This window comes from Amphiura filiformis, chromosome 7 (genome assembly GCF_039555335.1).
Source record: "Amphiura filiformis chromosome 7, Afil_fr2py, whole genome shotgun sequence".
NCBI classification, from domain to species: domain Eukaryota; kingdom Metazoa; phylum Echinodermata; class Ophiuroidea; order Amphilepidida; family Amphiuridae; genus Amphiura; species Amphiura filiformis.
In genome coordinates, this window is record NC_092634.1 from 68330133 (window position 1) to 68354123 (window position 23991).

Genomic DNA, 23991 nt, shown 5'->3' on the forward strand with positions numbered 1-23991 from the left:
ACACATGTAGATATCTATACAATGTAAATACAGCCTCCAGCCTGTGCAAACTTTATGCCATCCATATAGATGTATACTGCGCCAAAAAGTATCCTTACATTATGGCTAAATAATCACAATTCCAAAACTTAATGTTAACAAAATATAAATGTCCCTTTCATGACATAATTTATGTACCCTCTACTAGTACCCCTGTGAATGTCAAGTTCACAACTTGTGTATTTGCATTCCACGCATTCCGGAGCAAGCTGTTTACATGACATAATACAACACGAGGCTCATAACCACCGTCACAGCCACCGTGCCTTTGGCGGAGCATTTGAGTCACGGTTGTTTGATTTATATAGAATTGGCTTCATTATTAACTAAGTGCAAACTATAGATGGCGCTATTTATCTTGAATCATATTTCTTTATTTGCAAGGGTTAGGTGATTAATATTGCAATTAAAACAGCTGGAATAGGTGAAACAATCAACAAGGAAATTTTATAAACATATTTTATCAATCAATAAAAGGAATTATTTGTATTAAAAGCTTGAAAGAGTAATTTCCAGTAACTAAATAGCTCCACCAATTTTGTCATTAATAGATACATTTTATATCCGAAAAAGCTTTAAAAATACGATATAAGTAAATATTAGGGGAAATTAAAGTTGAGAATGACTCAAAAGCATCTGTACACATTAGCATGATATCACTTTTAGCTGTTTAAGCCTAAGATTTGGTTGTACATGATGTTTTGTTTGAAAAACTAATAAATGATCCCATCAAACAACCGTGGAGTAGGCCCAGCCATAGCATGACTGATGCATTCAGTGTTTTATTCTGATGAACAGAGAATAAAACTCATTAAATTTTAATTCAAGAGTTCAGTCAGAAATGTAGAATATTCTTAGAGCATATAAAACAGCAGTAATTTCAACTCAACAAAGCCTAAATTCAACGAAAACACATTCAGCAAAAACGTGTTCTTCTCTAATGATCATCTTCCTTTAGGTGTTACCACCAAGAGTCTAGAAGTTTTAAAACTGATTTATTTTAACTGTGCAATATTTATTTTTTCAATTTCTTTCTTTTGTGCAATAAGTTGAACCATGAAAAATCAAATTAAAATAAAAGGTAATAAAGAAAAAATGTGAGAACAAATCTGTGCTTGTTTTCAACTTTCGTTGTGCGATATTTTGATGGTTAGGCACTCTTGACATCCATGTCATCTTGCGCTCATAAGTTAAGTTGTTTTTAAGATACAGAGTTGAAACTTAGCAGACAATTAGAAAAAAGGATGAATAAATAATATCTGACAAAATGAGATTGTTATGTTGAGCCATCACAAAATGCGGTTCATTTTCTACATGTAACCTTTTTATGGGACACCTTGTATTTGTTTTTTAATAGATGCACTATCGTACTCAAAACAAATATGTTACATGGATGGGGTTTGGTGGGGAGTAACACATGGATCTAGACCTTCGTCTAATCAAATGCTTGTAAACTTTGCTTCTTGAAGTCACATTGGATTCAATGGGGTGTCAGATTGGATTCAATGGGGTGTCACATTGGATTCAATGGGGTGCCAGATTGTGCAGAATGAGTTCATCTATTTAACAAATATTTTTTTCCAAATTTGGTTAAGTTTTAAAATTAGGATTTGCTTCCAAGTGTAAGGATATTTTTTGGTGCAGTATACATGTATGCTACATGTCGCATGCACACACTGACGAAAAAAGCAGTAAACTGGGAAAACATTTCAAAATATTTTCTTTTTTTTTGGTGAATTTCAAGTTATCATATTTACTATCAATATTATCATGACAGCTTTTATTCATCATTGTAATATTCCCCATCCGAATACACTCCATGCACAAGTGCAAACATTGAGGACTACATGGTAATATAATTTAGCTTAATGTGCATGGTATAAGCACTTAACTAGTACTAGTATTTGGGCGTGTGCATCTGAGTCAAATGAATAGAGAATTCCTTTACCGTACCACGTTTACAGAAATTAAGGATTTATATGATCTTATTAATAAAACTTGTGTGGATGTGCATGACAGGCTCCACTTATTTGGAAAATTGACAATTAATTTATGAGATCTGGAATGAGCGTTTTGAGCGTTTCGACAGTATTTTTAGGGGACATGAGAGCACCTCAGACGTATCGAATTGCATTCTGAATACGAAGCATGTATATCTGATATCAAATAATTTTCATTTTTTGAAAATCACGATATAAATAATACAAATTTTATGACAAATTATAAAAATTTGATATTTTTCTAATTTTTGATATATAACAGTCCTCGAAGTAAATTTTATAAATCTAATGATATATTCTTAAAGTGTATGTAGCTGGGAAGAAAAGCCGACGATCAATTGAAAATTTTGACCTTTTATATTGAAGATATGGATTTTTTCCCAAAAAGCCCTAATTTTTTTGTGGTGTTTTGGGAAAAAATCCATATCTTCAATACGAAAGGTCAAATTTTCAATTGATCGGCTTTTCATCCCACCTACATACACTTTAAGTTATCAGATTTACAATGTTTACTTCGAGTACTGTTAAATATCAAAAATATCAATTTTAATGATTTGCCATAAAATGTGTATTACATTGCGAATTTCAAAAATTATTTGATATCAGAAGGACATTCTTCGTATTATTCGATATGTCTGATGTGCTCTAATGTCCCACAATAAATACTGTCCAAACGTTCATACCCCTTCCCTTAAGTCTACAAATTTTGGATCAAATTTGAGGTCCTACTTTTTTCACTTGCATTCCAAAATATGCCACCTTTAAGCTAGATTCACCAAGACCACCGATATTGCATCTTTTCTTGTACTTGTTTAATTCCACAAAACCAGTTCTACAATTTTCTGTAAATGAGAGTACTTCTCAGCAAATAAAAATGTCTCAGCAACTCATGGCACACATAAACAACTTAAAATGTATGTTGTATAATTATGATTATGACATAATAATTTTCTCTAATTTTTTTGGGTGCAGAATGTAGTTTTATTATTTGTTGTGGTATAAATGACATCAAAAGGTGTATTTACAGAAATGTATATTTGCCAATAAATTAATGTTACACCAATAACAATAGCTATGTTTATACATGATGGGACACATACAAGTATTATAGTCCCCTGGCCCGTACCTGTACCCATACTGGAACCCATACCCGTCACAATTTCCATACCCATACCCGTACCCGTACCCGTACTCACATATGGGGTTCGGACTCGTACCCGTACTCAAGGCTAGGGACCCGTATCCGTACCCATAACCATTGCGTGATGAAAAAATCTCATATCCTCACTGAGCAAGATACCAGACCCCCCCCCCTAAAATTGGCTTCTGCTAACCCCTGATAATTTTGAAAATATTGAATTTTGCACATATGTTTAGATGACATATTTAAATACAACACAATAGTTTATCACTTAATTTTTTTCTGTCATGTAATATTAACACAATAGTTTATCACTTAATTTTTTCTGTCATGTAATATTACATATTTGCAGAATATAAAAATGCATAGCAAGCTTTAAAATATTTTTGGACTGTTCCATTCTTGGCACGAGATTATTTTCTCGTATTTTTAAAATGTTGAAAATACCCATTATTTTGTAGGGAAAAAATAAACACCTTCATATCTTTTTGTGTGTGTATTTTTTTGGTCATAAATTAACCCCACTATTGATATTTACAAAACATTGAGACTTCTTTAGTATTTTACATGTCCACCAATTCAGGGCACTGTTAACAATTAGTCAAATGAAGCATTTGCTTTACTTAAAACTTATTACTTCCTTATCAATGCTCAAAATTTCTGCATTTTGATTATCACTCTAAACTACATGATTATGGTGACACAAATATGAGATTTTTGCAAGGGTTAGTCCATTATTTCACGGGGTGTTTGTAGAAACTTGATTATAAAGGTTTTTGCTATGTTCCACAGTCAACAATAGCTTGGCTAATATTGAGGAAATAATACCCGTACGGTCTTTCTATAACAACACAATAATATGACTGCTATGAGGGCATGGTTAAAATTATAGCTCAAGGAGGTGATTTCAAAACCATGCTATGACCCGAAGCGCAGGTGAGGTCATAGCATGGTTTTGAGATCACCACGGGCTATAATTTTAACCATAACCCGAATATAAAGCTCTGTATACCGAATGGATGTACGTTGATGTGCGATTGCGCAGTTTGATCGGGACGCACGTGACCGGTCAATAGTTCATTTCCATGACCGGTCAATAGTTCGTTTGATAAAATTCTCGCAAATACAGGGCATAGATAAAACAATGCTCCCACATTTAACCAATCGGATGACAGGATTATATACAGGGTGTATCAAAATAAAGTATACAGTTTGAAAAATGCCTCTCTCTGATAACTCAATCAACATCTTGTTTTGCTGCAGCAGAAACAACATACAAAACACAAGAAAGTCTCACTACTTTCTTTACCGTTTACAGTTATTGACAGTTTTAGTCTTAGTCTTCCACATGGCCACAATTCCTCTCTATCAACGTCTAATGAGAGGTCTGTCATGCCTGAGAATGTCAACTTGTGCAATTATGCGTCTTTGAAGTTCTTGTGAAAACATTTAATGCAAACCCTGATTCATCGCCATTGATGAAATCTTCCAGGAAACGTAGAGGACGGGCAAAGAGCCATTGACAAAACACAGTGCGACGTTGGAAATCTGCTTGCCGAAGTTGATGTCTTCTTATCATCTAATAGGGAAGAAATCGCAAGTCTAAACGAATTATTCTGTTAAAAGTTGCAGATGGTATTCCAAGTCATATTCGACGGCAGCTAATTTGTGACCTGTCACGGCGAATAAGCCGTAAATTCCTCCCCCGGTCAAATTTGTTTTATTTTGTGTTTAGAAAATATCATCATAAGCTTTAAAATGGTATATTATTTGACTTCAAACGATATCCAGTAGCGGGGTTATGGTTTGTTGAACTTTGCTCCTTCAACAAAATGGTAGCTTTTTTCGTTTCTACGTGTGTCTCTTTTTCCACATTGCTGGCAACAAATATCAAACAGTCATAATTGGCGGTCATATCAAATCATCCCCAAGTCAACGAGGTTCAAGAAAGTTCTCTCATTGTTAATTGTTGGTTATACATACCTATACAAAATACAATGCCTGGTAACCCACCACTTGAACAGGATTTAGCCAAAGCAAACAAAGACCAGAGCTATTAAAAAATTCTATTGCCATCTAAGGTAGAAGCTTATTATCCTCTTCAATAATAGGATTATTGATTGGTGTTTGACTCTCAAAATGAGATAGATGTCGCGCCAGCTAGAGATGCCGATGAATACGACCTGCATACACATTTTACACTGTAACTCAGAATACAATTTAGGGAATTTACGGCTCATTCGAGCTGTACGGTCACATTTGACCTCCTGCTTGCCCCGCCTACAGAGTGTTACGGACTGCTTGGCATAAAAATACTAAAATCTTGTTCAAAGTGTATCGTCATTGGTACCAATGCGGTGGCAAGAAGAATTATTAAAGAAAAAAGGATGGGTAGAATGGGCTGCAAGAAGAATCGTTAATTACAAAAGGTTTCACAAATTCTGAAATTAATCTATACCTGGTTTTGCTATATAATACTGTGAATGTAAAAATAGTTACTAATTATAAAAAGTTATTGAGAATTTAAAAAAAAAATTATGTTAACCCTTTCGGGCTGTTGATGAAGGATGCAGCACAATTTAATTTTTCTGCACGGACTGATCACGGTACGCTACTGCGGATATGACTTTGGTTTTTCATTCCATAAACGTCTCTTATTGGATAGAGTTTTCCCTTACCTGAAGTGCTGCACGTATGTGTGTACCGATTACATTACACATGTAGAGATAAATTTGCATAAATGAATACTGAATAGCGATGAATAAGAACATTATCCAGATTAACACAAAGCCATTGGCTTGGAAACTCATTTGATTAAATGGCTGTCGTGTAGACGTTAAAATTGCCGTACGAAATTACACGACATTATAGCAGTTAAATGTTTTCACAATTTACACAATGCTTTCTTCTTCAGTACTGTTGATTAACCACGCCCACCCAACCCACATCTTTTGTCATCTTTTAGTCAAGTATTTTGTTTAAATTCTGTAATTTTGGATACAAATATTGTGACGATGTGACCACTGCTGCCTTAGGCTTACAAAAGTTGTTACATTAATATATTTATTGTATGTTCTGGAGTTCGTATGTCCTCAACGCGCGTTCTTTATAAATGAATGTGACAGAGCATCTTATGTTCAGTTCAGTTCTCTCCATATGGAGAGATTTTATTTCTCAGTATATATAGGCCTTCGGCCTTACAATACAATAAAGTACAGTACAATATATTTACCCATCACCAGGGGGCAAAAGAGTTTGCCTGATTTTATGAGCATTAAAAATAAATTTTGATAATGAAATTATAGTTTGTTGATTTCTAGACTGAAATAGAGTAATAAAATAATTGAAATTTGGAATACACTCTGGCAATAAGCGATTTCTTTCATTAGCATAAGCAGGACATTTTAATACAAAATGATACAAATCTTCAATTTCACCAGTGTGGCAGATTTTACAAATACGTAAATTTCGAGGAACCTTAAACCATATTCCACGAACATATTCTAACTCAAGAACACCCAATCTGGCTTTGGTCAGAAGTATTTTATGAAATGGTTTCTCCAGCCACAATAAATAGTCTTCCACCACTAGATTTTCTTTGATTTGAGTATAAAATGTAAGTGATGAATATGTACTTAATGCATTTCGCCAATTTTGTATATCAATATCTTTACATCTCTGTTTGAAAACATCAATAAAATAATTTACATTATCAACACCTTGAGCAATCCATATTTCACCAAAACCGTAAGAGTACAGAATATTTTTGATCTTCATAGCCCAGCATTCTTTACCATTCTCTGCCTTTTTGTATTGAAACTCATAACTTTGTCTTAAAACCTGTTATTATCCAGTGATAAAATGTAAAACCAATACTTAATACAGTTAATAAGTGAATTTACCAACAGTGCATTTCTACCAAGTTCACCACGAATGGCACAGTGTGGGATAGATTTACATGATTTAGATACACCAAGAACATAACGACAAAACTTAATATGTACTCTTTCAATTATCTGGGACTCAGATGTTCCCCAAAGTTCACTACCGAAAAGGAGTATAGGTCTTATTTTTGTGTCAAAAATCTTGAATAGAACATCCACAGGGAGAGGACTATAGCTTTTCAAAATCTTTATGAGACCAAAGAAAGCTTTGTTAGCTTGCGAAGCAGTGGATTTCTGTGCATTAAGCCAGTTCCCATTACTTGAAAACACATTACCTAGGTACTTGAAGGTATTGACCACTTCTATTCTTGTTCCCTTATAAAACCATTTCTCAGCACGTTTAAGAACACCACCTCGTTTAAATACCATGATTTTAGTTTTATCTATATTTACTGAAAGGCCCCATTCATGACAATATTCTGCTAGAACATCAAGTTGTTTTGTAGACCAAAGATAGTGCCACTTATAAGAGCTAAGTCATCAGCAAATAATAGATGACTGATAAAACATTGATTTATCTGCACTTTTTCAGTGTCGTCAGAGTTCAGTCGTGTACTCAAATCGTTTATAAAAGTTTGAATAAAATGGTGACAGCAAAGAACCTTGCTGAACTCCAGCCTTACAAGAAAAAACATTTGTTATACTTGTAGATGTTCTGACACAAGCATTTAATTGCATATACATTGAACTCAAAACATTAAGAACATTACCAGTAATACCATATCGTTTCAGCTTAAATAATAGAGCATCATGATTTATTAAATCAAAAGCTTTACGAAAATCTACAAAGCCTATATAGACCCTTCCACGCTTCCATGAAAGATACTTATTGATAACTGTATCCAATATAAAAACATTATCTGTGGTTCTGAAACCTTTACGGAAGCCGGCCTGTTCTTGATGGAAAACATTTTCAGCCTCAGCCCAAAAGTTTAACCTTTCGAGCAAAACTTAAGAACAAACTTTACTCATTATAGGAAGTAAAGAAATACCACGGTAATTTGCTGGATCAGTTTTATTCCCCTTTTTAAAAATAGGAATAATAAGACTGGATGCCCATTGGAGTGGAAATGATCCAGTGGTCAAGATCAGGTTGCAAAACTTCACCAAAATATCACTCAACTCATTAATTGGACTGTTTTGAAAAATTCGGGTGGAAAACCATCAATACCGGGAGCCTTGGCATTTTTAAGAGCAAGAATACAGGATTTTATGTCCTCGGGTGTTAGCACGAAATAAAAAAATGCAGTCCAATCTGGATGGTGATTTAGTTCACCCTCAACTTGGTTTTGCAACGTGGGCTCCCCACCTGGTATATCAACTCGAAATAGATTTTCAAAGTATTGAAACCAATTGTCTGATGAAATCTCACTGGAAATTGATGTTTGACTTCCCTTCAATCTTGACCAGAAACCTTTACTGTCGCGATTTTTCAAACAGTCCAAAATTTCTTTTTGTTGCTGGTTTTTGAATTTTCTTTTCTTTTCCTCAATGAAGTTTTTATATTCATGCTTCGTATTTTTGTAATCAGTTAAAGCTTCTTCAGAGCGACTTAATCTGAATAATCTGAGTTTGTATTGAACTCTATTTTTAAACCTGATACACTCATCGTCAAACCACATAGACTTACAATGTGCCTTACTTTTGTTGTTCATAAAAGGGCGTTGCATAGCTTTCCCTACATAAGCAAAGATATCTGTCAAAGCAGACAATGCTTTGTCAATTTGTACCAAGTCTAGAGCTCTTTGAAAAGCATGTTTCATTTCATTCACCTTTGTATGCTTCCACCTGTTAACAAAAGAGTTGAGTAGATTTGGTTTCACACATATCTATGTAACGAGCTACATGCTGTCTGTTGCCATGGGTCCGGCATATCAGACGGTACAGAAGAATTACCCACTATGAATGAAAAGGTAATTGGGAGGTGATCCGATTCAATTCTTGAGTGGATATCAACATTGCAGATCTTTTGAAAGGTGGAAACATTACATAACACATAGTCTACAACACTTTTCCCTTGATGGCTTATGAATGTATAGAAGCTTGATCGAATAGCATTAATTCTACCATTTACAATTTTTATACCCGTGTTACAGCAAAAATTCAACAATTCACGACCATATCTATTTACAAAATTGTCCTGGTTTGATCTTTTTGGGAGGGGACATCTTCATCATACACATCATTGTCCCAACCCTCAGGGCATTCATCCGAGTCAATGAAATCATTGAGAATACCTGTTCTTCCATTAAAATCACCAACAATAATAAAAATGGCATTTGGGTAATCTGATAAATATTGAGCATATTCAGTCTCTAGAATGTCAAGTACATCTTCATTTATAGAATAGGGGGAGTCTTCCGGTGATCTATACACAGTTGCCACAATAATGCATTTTGAAATGAAATCAATTTTCGTCCAGAGAATATTTTCGGAAATACTTTTTAGTTTTGTAGCTAAAACATTTAGGGAATTCTTATAAAAGAAGGAAATGCCTCCAGACGGACGTCCAATATCAAAACGTCGTTTTCTGTAAGAACCAACATGATTATAACCATCCAAATTTGGTTCGTTGTCTGAATTTGCCCAAGTTTCCACAAAACACATAAAATCAAATTTTGTTATGAAAGCAATAAATTGTGTATCACAAAGCTTTGTTAATAAACCATTTACATTCCAGTAGAGAAATTTTTTCATATCATACTCAGTTTGATTACCACCACGGTTATCATTATTTACATTGTCATTATTACTTTCAGTTCCATTTTCACCATCATCAATCTGATCATTTTCTACATTTCCATTATCATGATTGTTACCATTATTACCTGAATCAGTATCAAATGCACCAGTGTTATCATGTTTACTCATCTTAGATGCTTCATCATCATTATCACCATATGTTGTCAACTTAAAATGATCCCTTGCCAAATTATTCATACTTCCATTACCAGGAGTTGGCCTATTTGTACTAACACAACCATTTTTGACAATAGCAACATTTTTATCTTTGATGACATTACAATAATTTTCACAATGTTTTATGGACATATATTTATCACTTTTCAAACAATTTGACATGTTTACCAGAGTATTTTGCACAACATCATTTCTATCAGGGGTTTTATTTGGATATTCATCATGTTTGTCACAAATATTGTTATCACTATCACCATGACTATTTATTGAAATATTTTGTATTTCCAGCTTATTAATCATGTCCATACTTCCATTGTCAACGGTATTTTCTATAATGCACCCATTTATCACTGCATCATTATTATACTTGGTATTTGCATTTTTGACAGATCTAACATTTTCATCATGGTTCATAGACATATGGATTTCACTCATCATATCGTTAAAACTTTCAAGTTCAAGAGTGTCTTTTTTGACATTTAAGCATTCAACGTCATCATTTTTAACAACATTACCACCACCACCAGCATCTTTAGCCTTTAACATGTTTGCATATTCATTATATGTATCAATGACAACATTATAATAACTCATTTTATCAGCCTTTATGACTTCACTATGATTTATTTCTGAAATTTCAGTGTTTGTCCGAGGATGTTTTTGCACTTTTTATTAGAGTTATTATGGCCGTGACCACATCCCTATGCTGGTACAATGTCCTCAGTTCCTTCATCGAACACGTATTTAACTTTGTCGATAACTAGCTTGTCATAGGAGAGATATGCACGTTTGTTTTGGTTCCTTGCTTCTGTCATAAATGGGATCAGGGTTTTTCTTGTATCGCGAACCTTCTTTGTGAAATCTTGTGAGACCCCATATTTGTCCTTTTTCTTCAACTTCGTTTGTGCTGCATCGAGAACTGCACTTCTTTGTTTATATTTCGTGAACTTGGCAATGATTGGAGCTGTATTTCCACCGCGCGATTTCAGTCTATGTACTCGTTCAAATTCAACTTCATCGCCATCTATATCAAGTTTATCACTCAGAAAACTTCTCACCTTGTCTTCGCTTTCATCCCAGGTTTCCTTGTCATCTCCTTCGATGCCATGAAAAATTAGATTGTCCCTTCTAGATTGCGATTCAAGTTGTTCAATCCTAGCGTTTGCCTGTTCCAAATCGGCCTGAAGCTGTTTATTTACATCGCACGCATGATCGGCTACAGTTTTAGCATCGTCTACCTGACTTTTCAAGTTACTCATGTCCGCTGCCAATTTATTTACCGTTTGTTTCAGTTCGTTATTAGATTTGTCGTAGCTTGCCTTAAAATCTCTTAGTTCTTTCAATATGGTGCTCTGGATATTTCCCTCTGTATCTGTTGGTCTCATGCTATCAAAATGATCTAATAAAGTTTTTGATGCTGTTGTTGTCTTTTGTCGTGTATTCTCAGACGGCCCTGGGCCTGGGTTGCTTTCTACCGAGCCGCACACCACAAGTAGGGCAACCATACACAGCCGTACTGCAAGTGATATACGTTGACTAGATATCACAATGCCAACATGGCCACGGTTAAATTTCCCGCTCGGTGGCATAATAAAAGTTCCAATTCTAGCCCTCCATACCTGTATAGAGACTCCCATTTCAGCTTGGTATTGTCCTTGGATGATAACAAAAGGAGTAACGACGATGAAGATGTAGAATATGCTCTAAATACTTAAATTTAGCAGGTTTTCTCGAAACTATATCAACACAAATTCGGAAACCGTGTTTTCTCCATACGCCCCCTAGAGCATCTTATATTGATTCGTCTCTTTGTAAAATTCACGTTAAACATGAATTATCATAGTAGGATAATTATCTTCCTCAGGCTCAGCAGGCGCAGTACGCTAGCAAACACTGTATACCGCCCTCATTTGCTCACATATCACGCTATATAACCGTTAAATAATTGATATACTTCCCTCTGGCTCGCTATCGTGTGATCACTGTTCTATAATTCCAGGGAAGCCATGATGCGTTTAACAAAGAGGTGAATCGATATTCGGCATTTTGTCATGTATTTTGATGCTGTAATTATTAAACAACATGCATGTCACATGAAATATGGACACAATCGTACTTTGCAAATTTATCAGTATTATAGTATTATTAATGTTGATGATTCATTCGTATTAGTTTATTTAACCACTCACTTCAACATTGTATAACAATTTCAAGCTTAGCTCTTAGATTTTAAAATTGGCCTCAATATAGATTTCGATTATTTATATTGTATATTGTACTACATAAACTGTCCTTTACTGATATTGCTATATATAATTTATATCAATAAAGTCTTTTTTCATTGATACAAAAATTTTGAGTGTGCCATATTATAAAATATCGAGGTGTCCAATGTATCACTTCGCGGGAAACCTCATATATAATTCCAAAGATCAAGTGCAAAAACCTCATATGTGAAAAGTGGGCCCAAACTTATATAAACCTCGCCTGTGCGATTTGGGTCAAATTCTTCTTCTTTTTCCTCCTTTTTTTTTCTTTTTTCTTTCGTTCTTTCTTTCTTTCTTTCTTTCTTTCTTTCTTTTCTTTCTTTCTTTCTTTCTTTCTTTCTTTCTTTCTTTCTTTCTTTCTTTCTTTCTTTCTTTCTTTCTTTCTTTCTTTCTTTCTTTCTTTCTTTCTTTCTTTCTTTCTTTCTTTCTTTCTTTCTTTCCTTCTTTCTTTCTTCTTCTTCTTTTTTTTTCTTCTAAATGTGTCAACTAGAGAAAAATGCCCCCAATACACTAATACTTCCCTTTCCACTGCATACTACATAGGTACCCGTAAATGACCAAATCTTATTAATCCTATTAATTTCGAACAATTAAATCGATATGAGGTTTTATATTATTGGCCCTGTTTGCTACATTATAAGGTTTTGCTTTACTTTTGATCTTTGAAATTACACAATGAAATTTTCCCCGCCCAATGACGCAGTGCAACAAGTCCCTACGGACATTTTAGAAGAACGGTATTCTATATTGTATATACGTGACACCTGCTATTGCAGATGGGACCCTTCTTGTACACACTCCTCAAACTACTGTGTTTGCACGTCAGCCAGTAAATTCTCTGGTATATCACACTTAATAATCTCCCCGTCTGACTGGACCCATATCGTATCCGAGTTCATATGTGACACAATCTGGTCCATGGGGGCCAAAGGCAGCAAAAATGAAATTGAGGAAAAGACAAAAATATGGAGGTAAAAAAACAATAAAATACATAAGAAAACAGACGAAACAAAACTTCATAACTTTTGTACCAAGTATGCTAGACCTTTGGTGTTTTCAGTATATAATAGCCTCATGTTTGTAAAAGGTAATGATTGTAGTAAATACATTTTCAAAAATGCATCCTTTGGCCCCCATGGAGCAGACACGATGCTGACATAAGAAACAGCAAATGTCTAGAAATATTTCATTTTTGTCCAGGTCAGTGCAGAAAGGGCCACCTAACATATCAAATCACTCTACTTGTTTGACTGTACCATATTATAAAATATACTGTGCACGTCAGCCAGTAAATTCTCGGGTGTATCACACTCAACAATCTCACCGTCTGATAGGACCCATATCGTATCCGAGTTCATTATGGTTGATACCCGATGCTAAAATATAAAAACAAAATAACAAAATCAATATAATTTCGAAATTATAATAAAAAATGCGTTTTACTCACATAATATCACATTTATCTAATTTAAAATTTAAATTCAATTAAATAACATGCAGACTACAAGCTCAAATTTAACACAATAATTCTAGGACATTATGCCGATGCATGATTCCTGACAGATAATCCATTGGTCAAACTGCTCTTGATACAGTCTTTCTTCAGGTTGTTTCTCATATACAAAAACAATTAAATTTAAAGACAGCCAATGCTACACAGACAGACGGAAATATTACGGATGGACAAGAGATATATGTGCAGAGCCAAATGGATCAATTACGCTTCAGATGCTTTAAACAGTAAGACATATTTCACCAACGTTTTAGCTGAAAGGGGGGGGGGGTAATACCCATTCAAATATAATGGACTATAATGGGGAAATGCTGTCAGCATGGTCCCTCTTACCAACACTTTCAATCATTTTGTCTAAGGAGAAGGTCACATTCTGGAAAGCTGGACTGCCCAGGATCACCCAGCAACTAATTCATTCTCCATTTGGGTCATACACTGCCTTTGGCTGTAAACTGGTCAATGCAGACGACAAGTTTATTTTTGTTTGTTTTTAATTTAAATTTTTTTTTTGATATCAGCATGAAAAATGCAGTAAAATGAGTACAAACAAGCCTGGTATTGGTTTAGCTCTTGATAGTTTGAGAAAATAATCTCAAAGCTTGGAGTTTTAATGTTGCAGACTATGGCCAGCACATACAGCATGTATAGGACCTGTAGTGTAATGGGACATAATGGAAGTGAAATTAACAATAATTAGCTGGTTTACCGCTATAGTAAGAACTGTCTTGTCTTTGAAGACGGTGCTCACAACCTCTTGAAGAATCTTTTCCTGAAATAAACAAAATTATGAAATGCCATTTGTTCAAATGTCTCCAACATTATTATGAGATGTTTCAGGTTTTTCATATTACATTAATAACAACATTAATTAAACTTTTGGTTAGCGAGTCCAATTGATTCAAATTCAAAGGCAAAAACCCTCTTGTTTTGAGATTAGCTTTAACTAATTTATATCAATTTATTGCAAAAAATGTTATATGTGATGTAATCGAATGAGAAACATGAGAAATTATTGAATGTCGTTGACTTACGGGAAAGCTAAAACGACCCGATAGGCCCAATCTATTGTTTAGTTGTTATTTACCTCGCATTTGATTACATACTAAGGCACTATCTAAGCAAAAATTATTTAATAATAATTTCGAAGAAGACAAACGATTAACATACGGTGTAATAGTCTATAGACGCTGTTGCCTCGTCCATAATAAGTACACGTGAGTTCCGTAGGAAGGCTCGAGCAAGACAAAATAGCTGCCTCTGACCAACACTAAAATTCTCACCACCTTCAGACACGGGACTATCTGTAAAAAAAAAATCAAAAGGAATTACAACGAGGTTAGCATAAACATCTAAGAAATACAAAGCAAGACTTGTTTTAAGTTGTATTTCCTTTATACTCTTTACATATTGAGAACCAATCAGACCAAACGTTAGAACAATCCCAGGAGTACAAAAAAAGTGTGTATAATTGCACGGATGCGTACTCAAGCAGTGCTTTCTCTTGTTGCTTGATGCATTTATATTAGCTCGTATTTTCCAACATTTTTGGGACAATTTTGTTTTAAAAATAGCAAAATCACGGCTTTTGTTTGTTTGTTTGTTTTTGTGTATGAAATAGGTTAATAAATGCGTATTAGTTGTTGCTCGAGAAATTGTACTTAATTAAGTACTTGTACTGATACGTTGATGCGTCTAATCCACCCCCCCTCCGGGGCTCGTACATTAGCTGCATCAATTCCAATACGCGAGCTTTATTTTGAACGATTAAACTCGAAATAAGCAATACGCATTTATTAACCTATTAGAGGACAGAGATTTAAGGATACCCATTTTGGTTAACCACTCTACTATGGTATCCCTAATAATCCATTTATTACTTTGGCGGTTAGTGGTTAACACCGTGTTCTTTTTCGAAACGGACTGCGATATACATGTATATGTATTTACCCTCTCCTCCGGCACCTGCGGTTTAACGTCCCCACCGAAGGACGGAACGTACCTTTACTGCAAATTCGCTATGAAATGTAAATACCCCCTTTGCAGTTATATAAATATCAGTTAACGAAATGTGAATCAGCTAATAAGTTTTGTGTCGTTTTATAAAAAGCCACATTATGTGAAATATATAATTATTACAATAACCTTTCAACATGAATTATCAGAGGGATTGAAATCTCACTGATTTTTATGAATAACTCCTACTGATTTTTATCTAAAACATTAAAAAAAACCCACATCAACACAACTTTCAAGTACAAATTATTCGTATATATCGAACAAAGCCATCCATATGTCTGACTTAAATATGAAAAGTTTTATTCGCCTATCATTACAATTCGTACATGTGTTGAAAATAATAATACAGCTTGCTATTCAAGTAGAATACTTAATACAAGGAGAACACTTGTCGTTAATCCAAATTGTCACCTGATGCCTAATTTTCAGCACAAAATATGGAGAATGTTTTACAGGTGGGTTAGTCGCCTAGCAACATCAACATCTTCATCTCTTTATGTAATTCTCTAGAAATGTCACCTGGATTTATAATAATATTTATGCAAAACTATTGAAAATATACCCGGGTACTTTTAAAATTTAAAAATTTCCATTTGTTTAGTCAAAATGACATAGATTTCCCTCATTATTGTCATAATTATCGGAACCACATGGTAGGAACTCCATACAATGGGGGTCTTTGCTGGCCAAAATATTGATGTGGCTTTACCTATCGCTGGCATCAGACGAAGAGTTTAATCCCGTGCGACTAAATCTTTGAACTACATTATATTTTGCAACACGAACTACGAAGAGGGGGTGCTTGCGACCCCTCAATTCGTTATTATAAACGTCATATTCCTTTATATTTGGTAATAATGTATAGCTATGGGTCTCCTCTATCCAGTGATACCTTAATAAGTACAAACATTTTCTACCTAATGTCGCTATGACGTCATAATGTGAGGGCGCCCATGCAATTTTAGGAAATTCTGTAATAAAGTGTAGACAAAATTGATTTTCGGCTAAAAATTCTACAAAAATAAGATTATTACCGAATTTTCTCCCAAATATAAAAGGAAATGACTATTTTCACCCAACAAGTAAAATGTCAATAACTCTTGAAATACATTCACAAGAGCAAAATAAAAATCATTGTGGTCTCAACAAACCTCCTCCCCTCGATAGTTATCTTTGATGGCCGGTCCTTCCACCGGGTAAGGTGCTGGGGTAAAAATTGTATCACCAAAATGAGCGCAAAGGATGTATCTACGATTACCTCAGGCCGTTTGGGCGTAAACGCGTGCGTTTTATACAAACCCAAATCTTGGGGTGGAACACCAACCCCCTTCGTAGTTCTAGGGTTAAGCGTGCACACATACACATAAACACCTACTAACAATAGCCCACACGTAATAGCACTATGACCAGGGACAAGCGATTTGCGCGGAACTTATTGCCCCGAAATCCCGCGCACTTGGCTATGGGCAGAGATACATGATTTGCACTGTAAAAAAGGTTCCGCGCAATCTCCGCGCAATTTGCTTTTTTTTTCCGCGCAAATCGCCTGTTCCTGCCTATGATTCCATATTATACACACACCCATAACCACCTCATCAAACATGAAATGTTTGAAAATTATGTGCGCACATACACACAGTATAATGTTACAAATCTAAAATAAAGCAAAGCAAACTCACAGCAGATAATGGGTCATTCCTGTTGAAATCCTTACACCCCAGTAGCGTAGCCAGCAGGGGGGCAGCGGGGGGGCAGACTGCCCCCTGACAAAAAATGAAAGAAAAAAGTGCCCCTCTGACCAAAGGGCAAAGGAAAAGAAAAAGGGCAAGGAGCCCCTTTTTCATCAAAATTGACCCCGATCATGGGCCAAAATAGTGTAAAATACAAAAATTTAGCTGCGCGCGCACATTGTCACAATAAAGCAATTTTCGTCTCGATCATGGGCAAAAATAGTGTCAAATTCAAAAAATTTTATCGCCCCAATAAAGCATTTTTAGAAGCTCGAAACATGTACAGTCTCTCTAAAAACAAAAATTTCATGTTGCAACTGCAATGTTTTTCAGCTGTTTTGCCCCCCCCGACCAAGAAAGCTGGCTACGCCCTGTTACACCACTATGAGAGACATAACCTTAATCTCCTACACATCGGGTGTAGATTGCAAATGGAATCATCCATTCAGGTAACCCCATTTGTAAATCACGTTCCCCGTGTGGGAAATTAATCATGTCTTCCATAGGGGTGAGTGAATTCAACTGGAATGGCCGAATCTTGTCTTCCTGCGACCAGCGAAATAAGCACCTACGATGAATATATAAATCAGCGCTGAACCAATGTTGAGAAAATGAAGACAATTGCTTGAGATAAATTAATGCAATATGAATAATCGGCTCTGTTAAAGGCCCATTCAGTGATTTGCTCAACCGGACGATCGTGAAAATTATCAAAATTCGGATTTTGGTACCTTTGTCATTGTCATATATGTGCTAACATATAAACCTGCTAGTGGTTCAGCCGAAAGCCGTGTAAAATAAAACATTTAATCTGTAATTTATAGATAAGGTGACCTATGATGTCACATGTTTACATTCAGACCGCCCTCTGTTGTTTCAAGTCAGGCAAAATAACACAGAAGTGTCTATGACAGACCACATAAATCTCTTTAAAAGTTTTGTGTGATAATATGTATATAGCTTGATGCATTTATAAACAAGATTGATAAAAATTTTTGTATTATTTGCTTTGAAACCAAAGTTAATGAATACAAATCAACTTCTTCCATGTAAACTATAGTGTTTTTTGCCTGACAGTTTTGATCACAGACCAACAGAGGGCGTATCAAATGTAAACACATGTCCCCTCATACTGTCAGTATAAAAATTAGCTACATGTATTTGAATGGGGTTTCTACTTCATCAATACTGCCGTTTCCTTTGTTGTTGTTTTTGCCAAATTCTTCATTTCAAAAATATCAAATGACAATTTGAATGACTTATCTTTCACTTTTAAGCAATTTATAAACAATTTTAATTTTTTTTACACTTGCGCTGGGATCACTGAATGGGTCTTTATGTATAGAGTGCGTCTTGTTTCAAGCTGAGAGTAAGCTATACTGAAATTTGCAGTGGCAGATTTGAATCAGTGCATATACAACATACGCGGTTGTGGTAACAGCGATCATTGGCGATCGGATAAAACGCCAATCTACGTGTGTCTAAGCGCTTCGTCGGAGTAGGTTAACACGCGATTCGCGTCTGTCGCTGCAAAATCCAACAAAACTATAGTAAATTTCCATACAATACAATTTTGTACAATTTCAGAAATGCATCATGGGAATGAAAGATTTTCTGTTGTGACCAATACCTAAGCTGGCATCAAAGCTGGATACAGCATCTTTCAGCTGAGCAATACGCAAGGCTTCCCAAAGCTCTCCATCGGTGTTACGTTTTAACGGATCAAGATTACTTCTACATGAAAAGAAATATCAAAATGAAATTTTAGAAAGGTGAAAATAATTGAGGCTAATTCCTGTCAATAACATTTTATTCGCAGACTATCACTATGGACCACAATGGCCTCAACCCAATGGCATAGTTCAATAACCTCAATTTAACACTTGTAGTGCAAAATTTGACCTCAAGTTGCAGAGTATGAGTTTTTGTACCCAAATTTTCAGAGGTCATTCAATGAATGTGCAAATGTATCGGGGTTAAAGAACTGTGCCCTGATAGATGAGTATGTTGTGGATCCCAGTGTATATCTACACTTAGCCTGTCGGTGAAATCTCGGCAAAATTTGCAATTCCCACTTGACATAATGTGATGTGATCAAGTAAAATCAGTCTGAAGTCGGTCACATTCAATTTACAGATTCTTATAGGATAGTTAAAAGCATTTACATAGCTGCATTTGGTAGAAAATACCATTGAAATTGAACAACCAGTTCAAAAGATTATGAGCAATTAAAGAGTTTGCAAAACAACAGGAAACAAAAGGAAACATTTCCTTTGTTTGGCTATATTTCAAAATCAATATTTCCGACTTCTGGCTGATTTTACTTGATCACATCACATATGGCAGTTTAACAAACTGCGGATCAATTCCAATGTAAGTCGATATAGGTTTTATAAACCGGAATTTATGTTGAACTAACTAATCATTATCATTTTATACAAAATTACATTTTCTGCAAAAAAGTCCATGCTATTTTAAGAGAGTCATTATTCTTAACATAATATTAATTATCAATTTTCGATTTATAAAGCGAATTTTTCTAGAGCATTCGAAGTGATGTAATTTTGCTGCCTGTGGTGAATCATCAGAATCAGATCGCATCAACTAAATTTAGTATAGGCCGGTTGCACCACTGACTTATCCGCACTTTATAACATCCACCAATCTGTGCAACTCCCCCAATTCCATTGGGTGAATGAAATCGCCGATTTTGAAAGAGATACCACAGGAACACAGGAAACATGGATCAGGATAAACAAGATGCATATATAGTCCTTAATGGGAACGGCAGGGGCTTGAACCAGAGATTCATTGGGCCAATTCGCTCGCTAATAAACATGTCAGTTTTGTTTTTGGCTACACAGGAGCCAAAAAATTAAAATGCTACGATTTCAACGAAAATTACTCGTCATGTAAAAACAAGTCAAATTTAAGAGAATGTTTTGTTACCGTATTGTTCCGGTAAATAAAACAGGATCTTGGGGAATAATAGACAGTCTCTGACGCAATGTAGTTAACGGAAGCCCTGCTATGTCGATTCCATCTATCTTGATTGTACCTGTAACACAGTGCATGACAAGGTGTTATGATGGATGGATATTACCAACGGCCTCTAAATAAGGACCTACTTGGCTCATTTAATTCTTTAATTATTTCTCTCCTGGGCAGAGTTCCAAATTGATTTCAAGGATTTTTGCGAGATTTTGTCCAACTGGATTGCTTTAGGATTTTACCTATGGCGCCATTTGGGTTTGTATTATCGTGTATTTGTACAGGGTGTAACAATAAAATTTGTACAATTTTGATAATATAATGACACAAGTATGCCGCTTATTTTTTGGTTTGATATTTATATGTCTATCAAGATAATTTCTTTAGCCACCAGATAAGCTTTGTTTCAATAATATCGATGGTATACAAGTGAAGATATGGCCAATTATGCAACCTAGTCTTAAAACCACTTGGGCCACTTTTGTCTTACAGTGTTACAAAAGTGACTGAATTGAGTTGAACCATGGACCAGTTGGACGGTGCTCTTATGATGGGTAGTTTTAAACAATGGTGTTTTCGAAGTGGTTGAAATGATTTACATAATAAAATATCTCCTTGAGTTGTTGAGAATCACAACCAAGGGGGTGACACTAAATTCACGGTTGTTCTATTAGCAACGCAAAATCTATGAAAAATTCAGCTGGTTTACTAGCTAGAAAGTGAGGCCAGTTATCGATCCGTTATAGCTCGTTATGAATAATTCATGTTCGACCCCTTGGATCATGTTAATTGAGTTTGGCAAATAACAACGTTGTTAGTTTTGCGAACTTTGCCTGTTCAATGAGAGTATAGCACGCCCCCAATACATCTGGGCGCAAACCAGGCGAAAACGATCCAGTTTAATGAAATGGCGGATGGGTATTCCCATCAGGCACCAGTGATATGTTTTTTCAAAGAAAGTCTACTAATTTGATATGAAATGACATTTTGCAGTAGCAAAGTCAAAATTAGGACTTGCTGTCAATAATATGAAGGAAATATGTGACAGAGGCAAGGTGGGAAATACAAGTATTATTTAAGTTATAATAACCTTTGATACCCGACCTGACCTTCCATCATGGCGCCATGATTCGTTTTATGTATTTCTATTATGCTCTCAAGTAAAATAAAATACCAATCTGCGCTGAGCAGACAATGTTACTTGGCTCCCAGCATGAATTATTGATTTTATACGGAGGTAAAGAAATGCACAGTGTATGTGCATGATGTGCAAGCATACTCCAAATATTTACGGTAAATCTGAATAGTGGTCACATGGTGACATATCATGTGTTCGGGAAAACACGTGGCAACATTTTAAGATTTCAGGCTTGTTTACTAGTTAATTGCCATTTGTACTCTTTATTATTTATCTTTGTTAATTAACATATATTTTAAATGCTGATAAATCGTGGTTGGCTGCCCATGATATCTGTTAAATTCAATGTTTTATGAATATAATTCTACCACGCAGAGGGGGTCACGCAGCAGAATTTCACATCACCTGACTTAGCTAGATTTCGAAGCTCTGCTCTTCAAATTCATGTAACTTTCAAAGTTTATACATTTAATATATATAATAAGATACTAATTTTTTGTTATAACCAACTGGTACACGAAATATACTAGCTTATCACCTATACAGAAAGGTGATTATCAGCCTTCACTCAGCAAATTCACATGCCCGGCATATATGCAGCCATTCTCCGTCTGGATAACATGACTGTCGCCCTCAATACGTCTGGGCGCAAATTTAAATAACAATACGCTATTTACATATCAATGTGGCCTCATGCTAAGTTCTAGCGCCGCTTCCAGGCCTATTCCGTGTCACAACTAAGCACTGACATAACAACCTCATTAATACTAGAAATCGTGGCTGCAGCTCAACAACTTCAACCCCAATTCACGTTGGAATAGATTGTGACATTCGGTAGCACATTTGGAGTCAAGCAGAAACCATACAATTGTTTATAGCTCATTTTCCAAACTCACGTCTTCCATCAAAACATACAATTACAACTGGCAATTAGAATGAGACGTATGTAAAATTTGTTAACAGAAATGCTGGCAATAGTGGTCGCTCTAGAACAGCTAGAGGCCCAGCTGAACTTAATTTCAAAATTTTATTGTTTTGTACTTATGGATGCAAAAACTGTCCTCAGTTTTACCAATGATATCTCAGGGATATGAGAAATTACTTTATCAGATTATTTGAAAGAAATATCATTATTAAGAAAGTCCATGTTTTATTATAATGAAGAAACACCACTTATAATTCTTGTGTGTCAGTTCTTTGATGTTTAATGCACGATAACCATATCTACGCGGTACAAACTTGATCTGCACAAACATGGCAAAAGTGGCCCAACACGTTTTCTGGACGATTCAATTAATCGGACATAACTTTTGAACACAAGCTAAACTAAACGTCTTCTTTTAGCCAAGATATTACTGATTGTATTGCATATAACATTTGTGCCTTAACTTTTTTAGTTTTTTCCTGAGATGTCAAAATGCAATTGTATACATTTTATTGTTACACCCTGTACTTCTTGTGATTCAAATACCCGTGTTCAAATATTTACTCAATGTTTAGTAGCGCAGCTGCGCCAAGTCCTAATTTGTAAAATCCTTGCTTAAGTAGTACCCGGGGTGCGGATATAAACAAATGTAGCCACCGGTAAACGTCTCTTACACAGATTACTTCAACCAGTTGTTTATAACTATAATTATCATACAGACTTGCGTATACCTTTGAACGTCTGTATCAGTCTGAATAAAGCTAAAGTAAGTGAAGATTTTCCACTTCCAGTTCTGCCGCATATTCCAACCTACGTAATAAATTAAAAAAAATGATAATGTATCAATCATCGACTAAGTTATCCTTTCCGTATACCTTTTACGTATTAAAAACTAATTTATAAGAAATCGCCATCCTTTCTTCCCCCGTCCTTTTCGCCGCTTTTCTTACTCCCCCCGTCACTATAATGACGTCCTTTTGGCATGATTAAGGTTAACAATTTCTAACATGCAAAGCTATTAAAGCTATTTTACTGTCTTTTTGTATGGCACATACACAGCAAACACAATTTTTTTTTATTAAAACGTTGTAAATGTGCTATAAACACGTTTTTGGTTTTATTCAAAACGGTTTAACCCTACAACAACTGAGCCATATTTTGTAACACGTATAAACGTAAATCTTTGTACAAACGTCATATACCGTTATAGCTATGAGTTTCTTCTATCCAGTGATACCAAAATAAGTCGTCGGCAGAGTGTTACACTATCGTAAGTGCAGTTTGGACAGTTTTACAGGAGAAGCATTTTTGTGTTTAGCGTAGCCGTTTGTTTCCAAGGAGCCATAAAATGACATGGGAATGTAAAGC

At 35.2% G+C, this 23991-nt stretch overlaps 1 protein-coding gene across 1 annotated transcript in view; it reads right to left on the reverse strand.

Annotated features, from left to right (window-relative positions):
* Positions 1-13548: 13548 nt before the first annotated feature.
* LOC140158038 (ATP-binding cassette sub-family C member 9-like) overlaps positions 13549-23991 on the reverse strand; it is a 45161-nt gene continuing 34718 nt past the window's right edge. The window contains exons 26-31 of the mRNA XM_072181284.1: positions 23355-23433; positions 20519-20627; positions 19200-19303; positions 14991-15124; positions 14530-14592; positions 13549-13686 (exon numbers count right to left, since the gene is read on the reverse strand). Of these exons, the coding sequence (XP_072037385.1) occupies positions 13549-13686; positions 14530-14592; positions 14991-15124; positions 19200-19303; positions 20519-20627; positions 23355-23433 (627 nt within the window). The remainder of the gene's footprint in view (positions 13687-14529; positions 14593-14990; positions 15125-19199; positions 19304-20518; positions 20628-23354; positions 23434-23991) is intronic.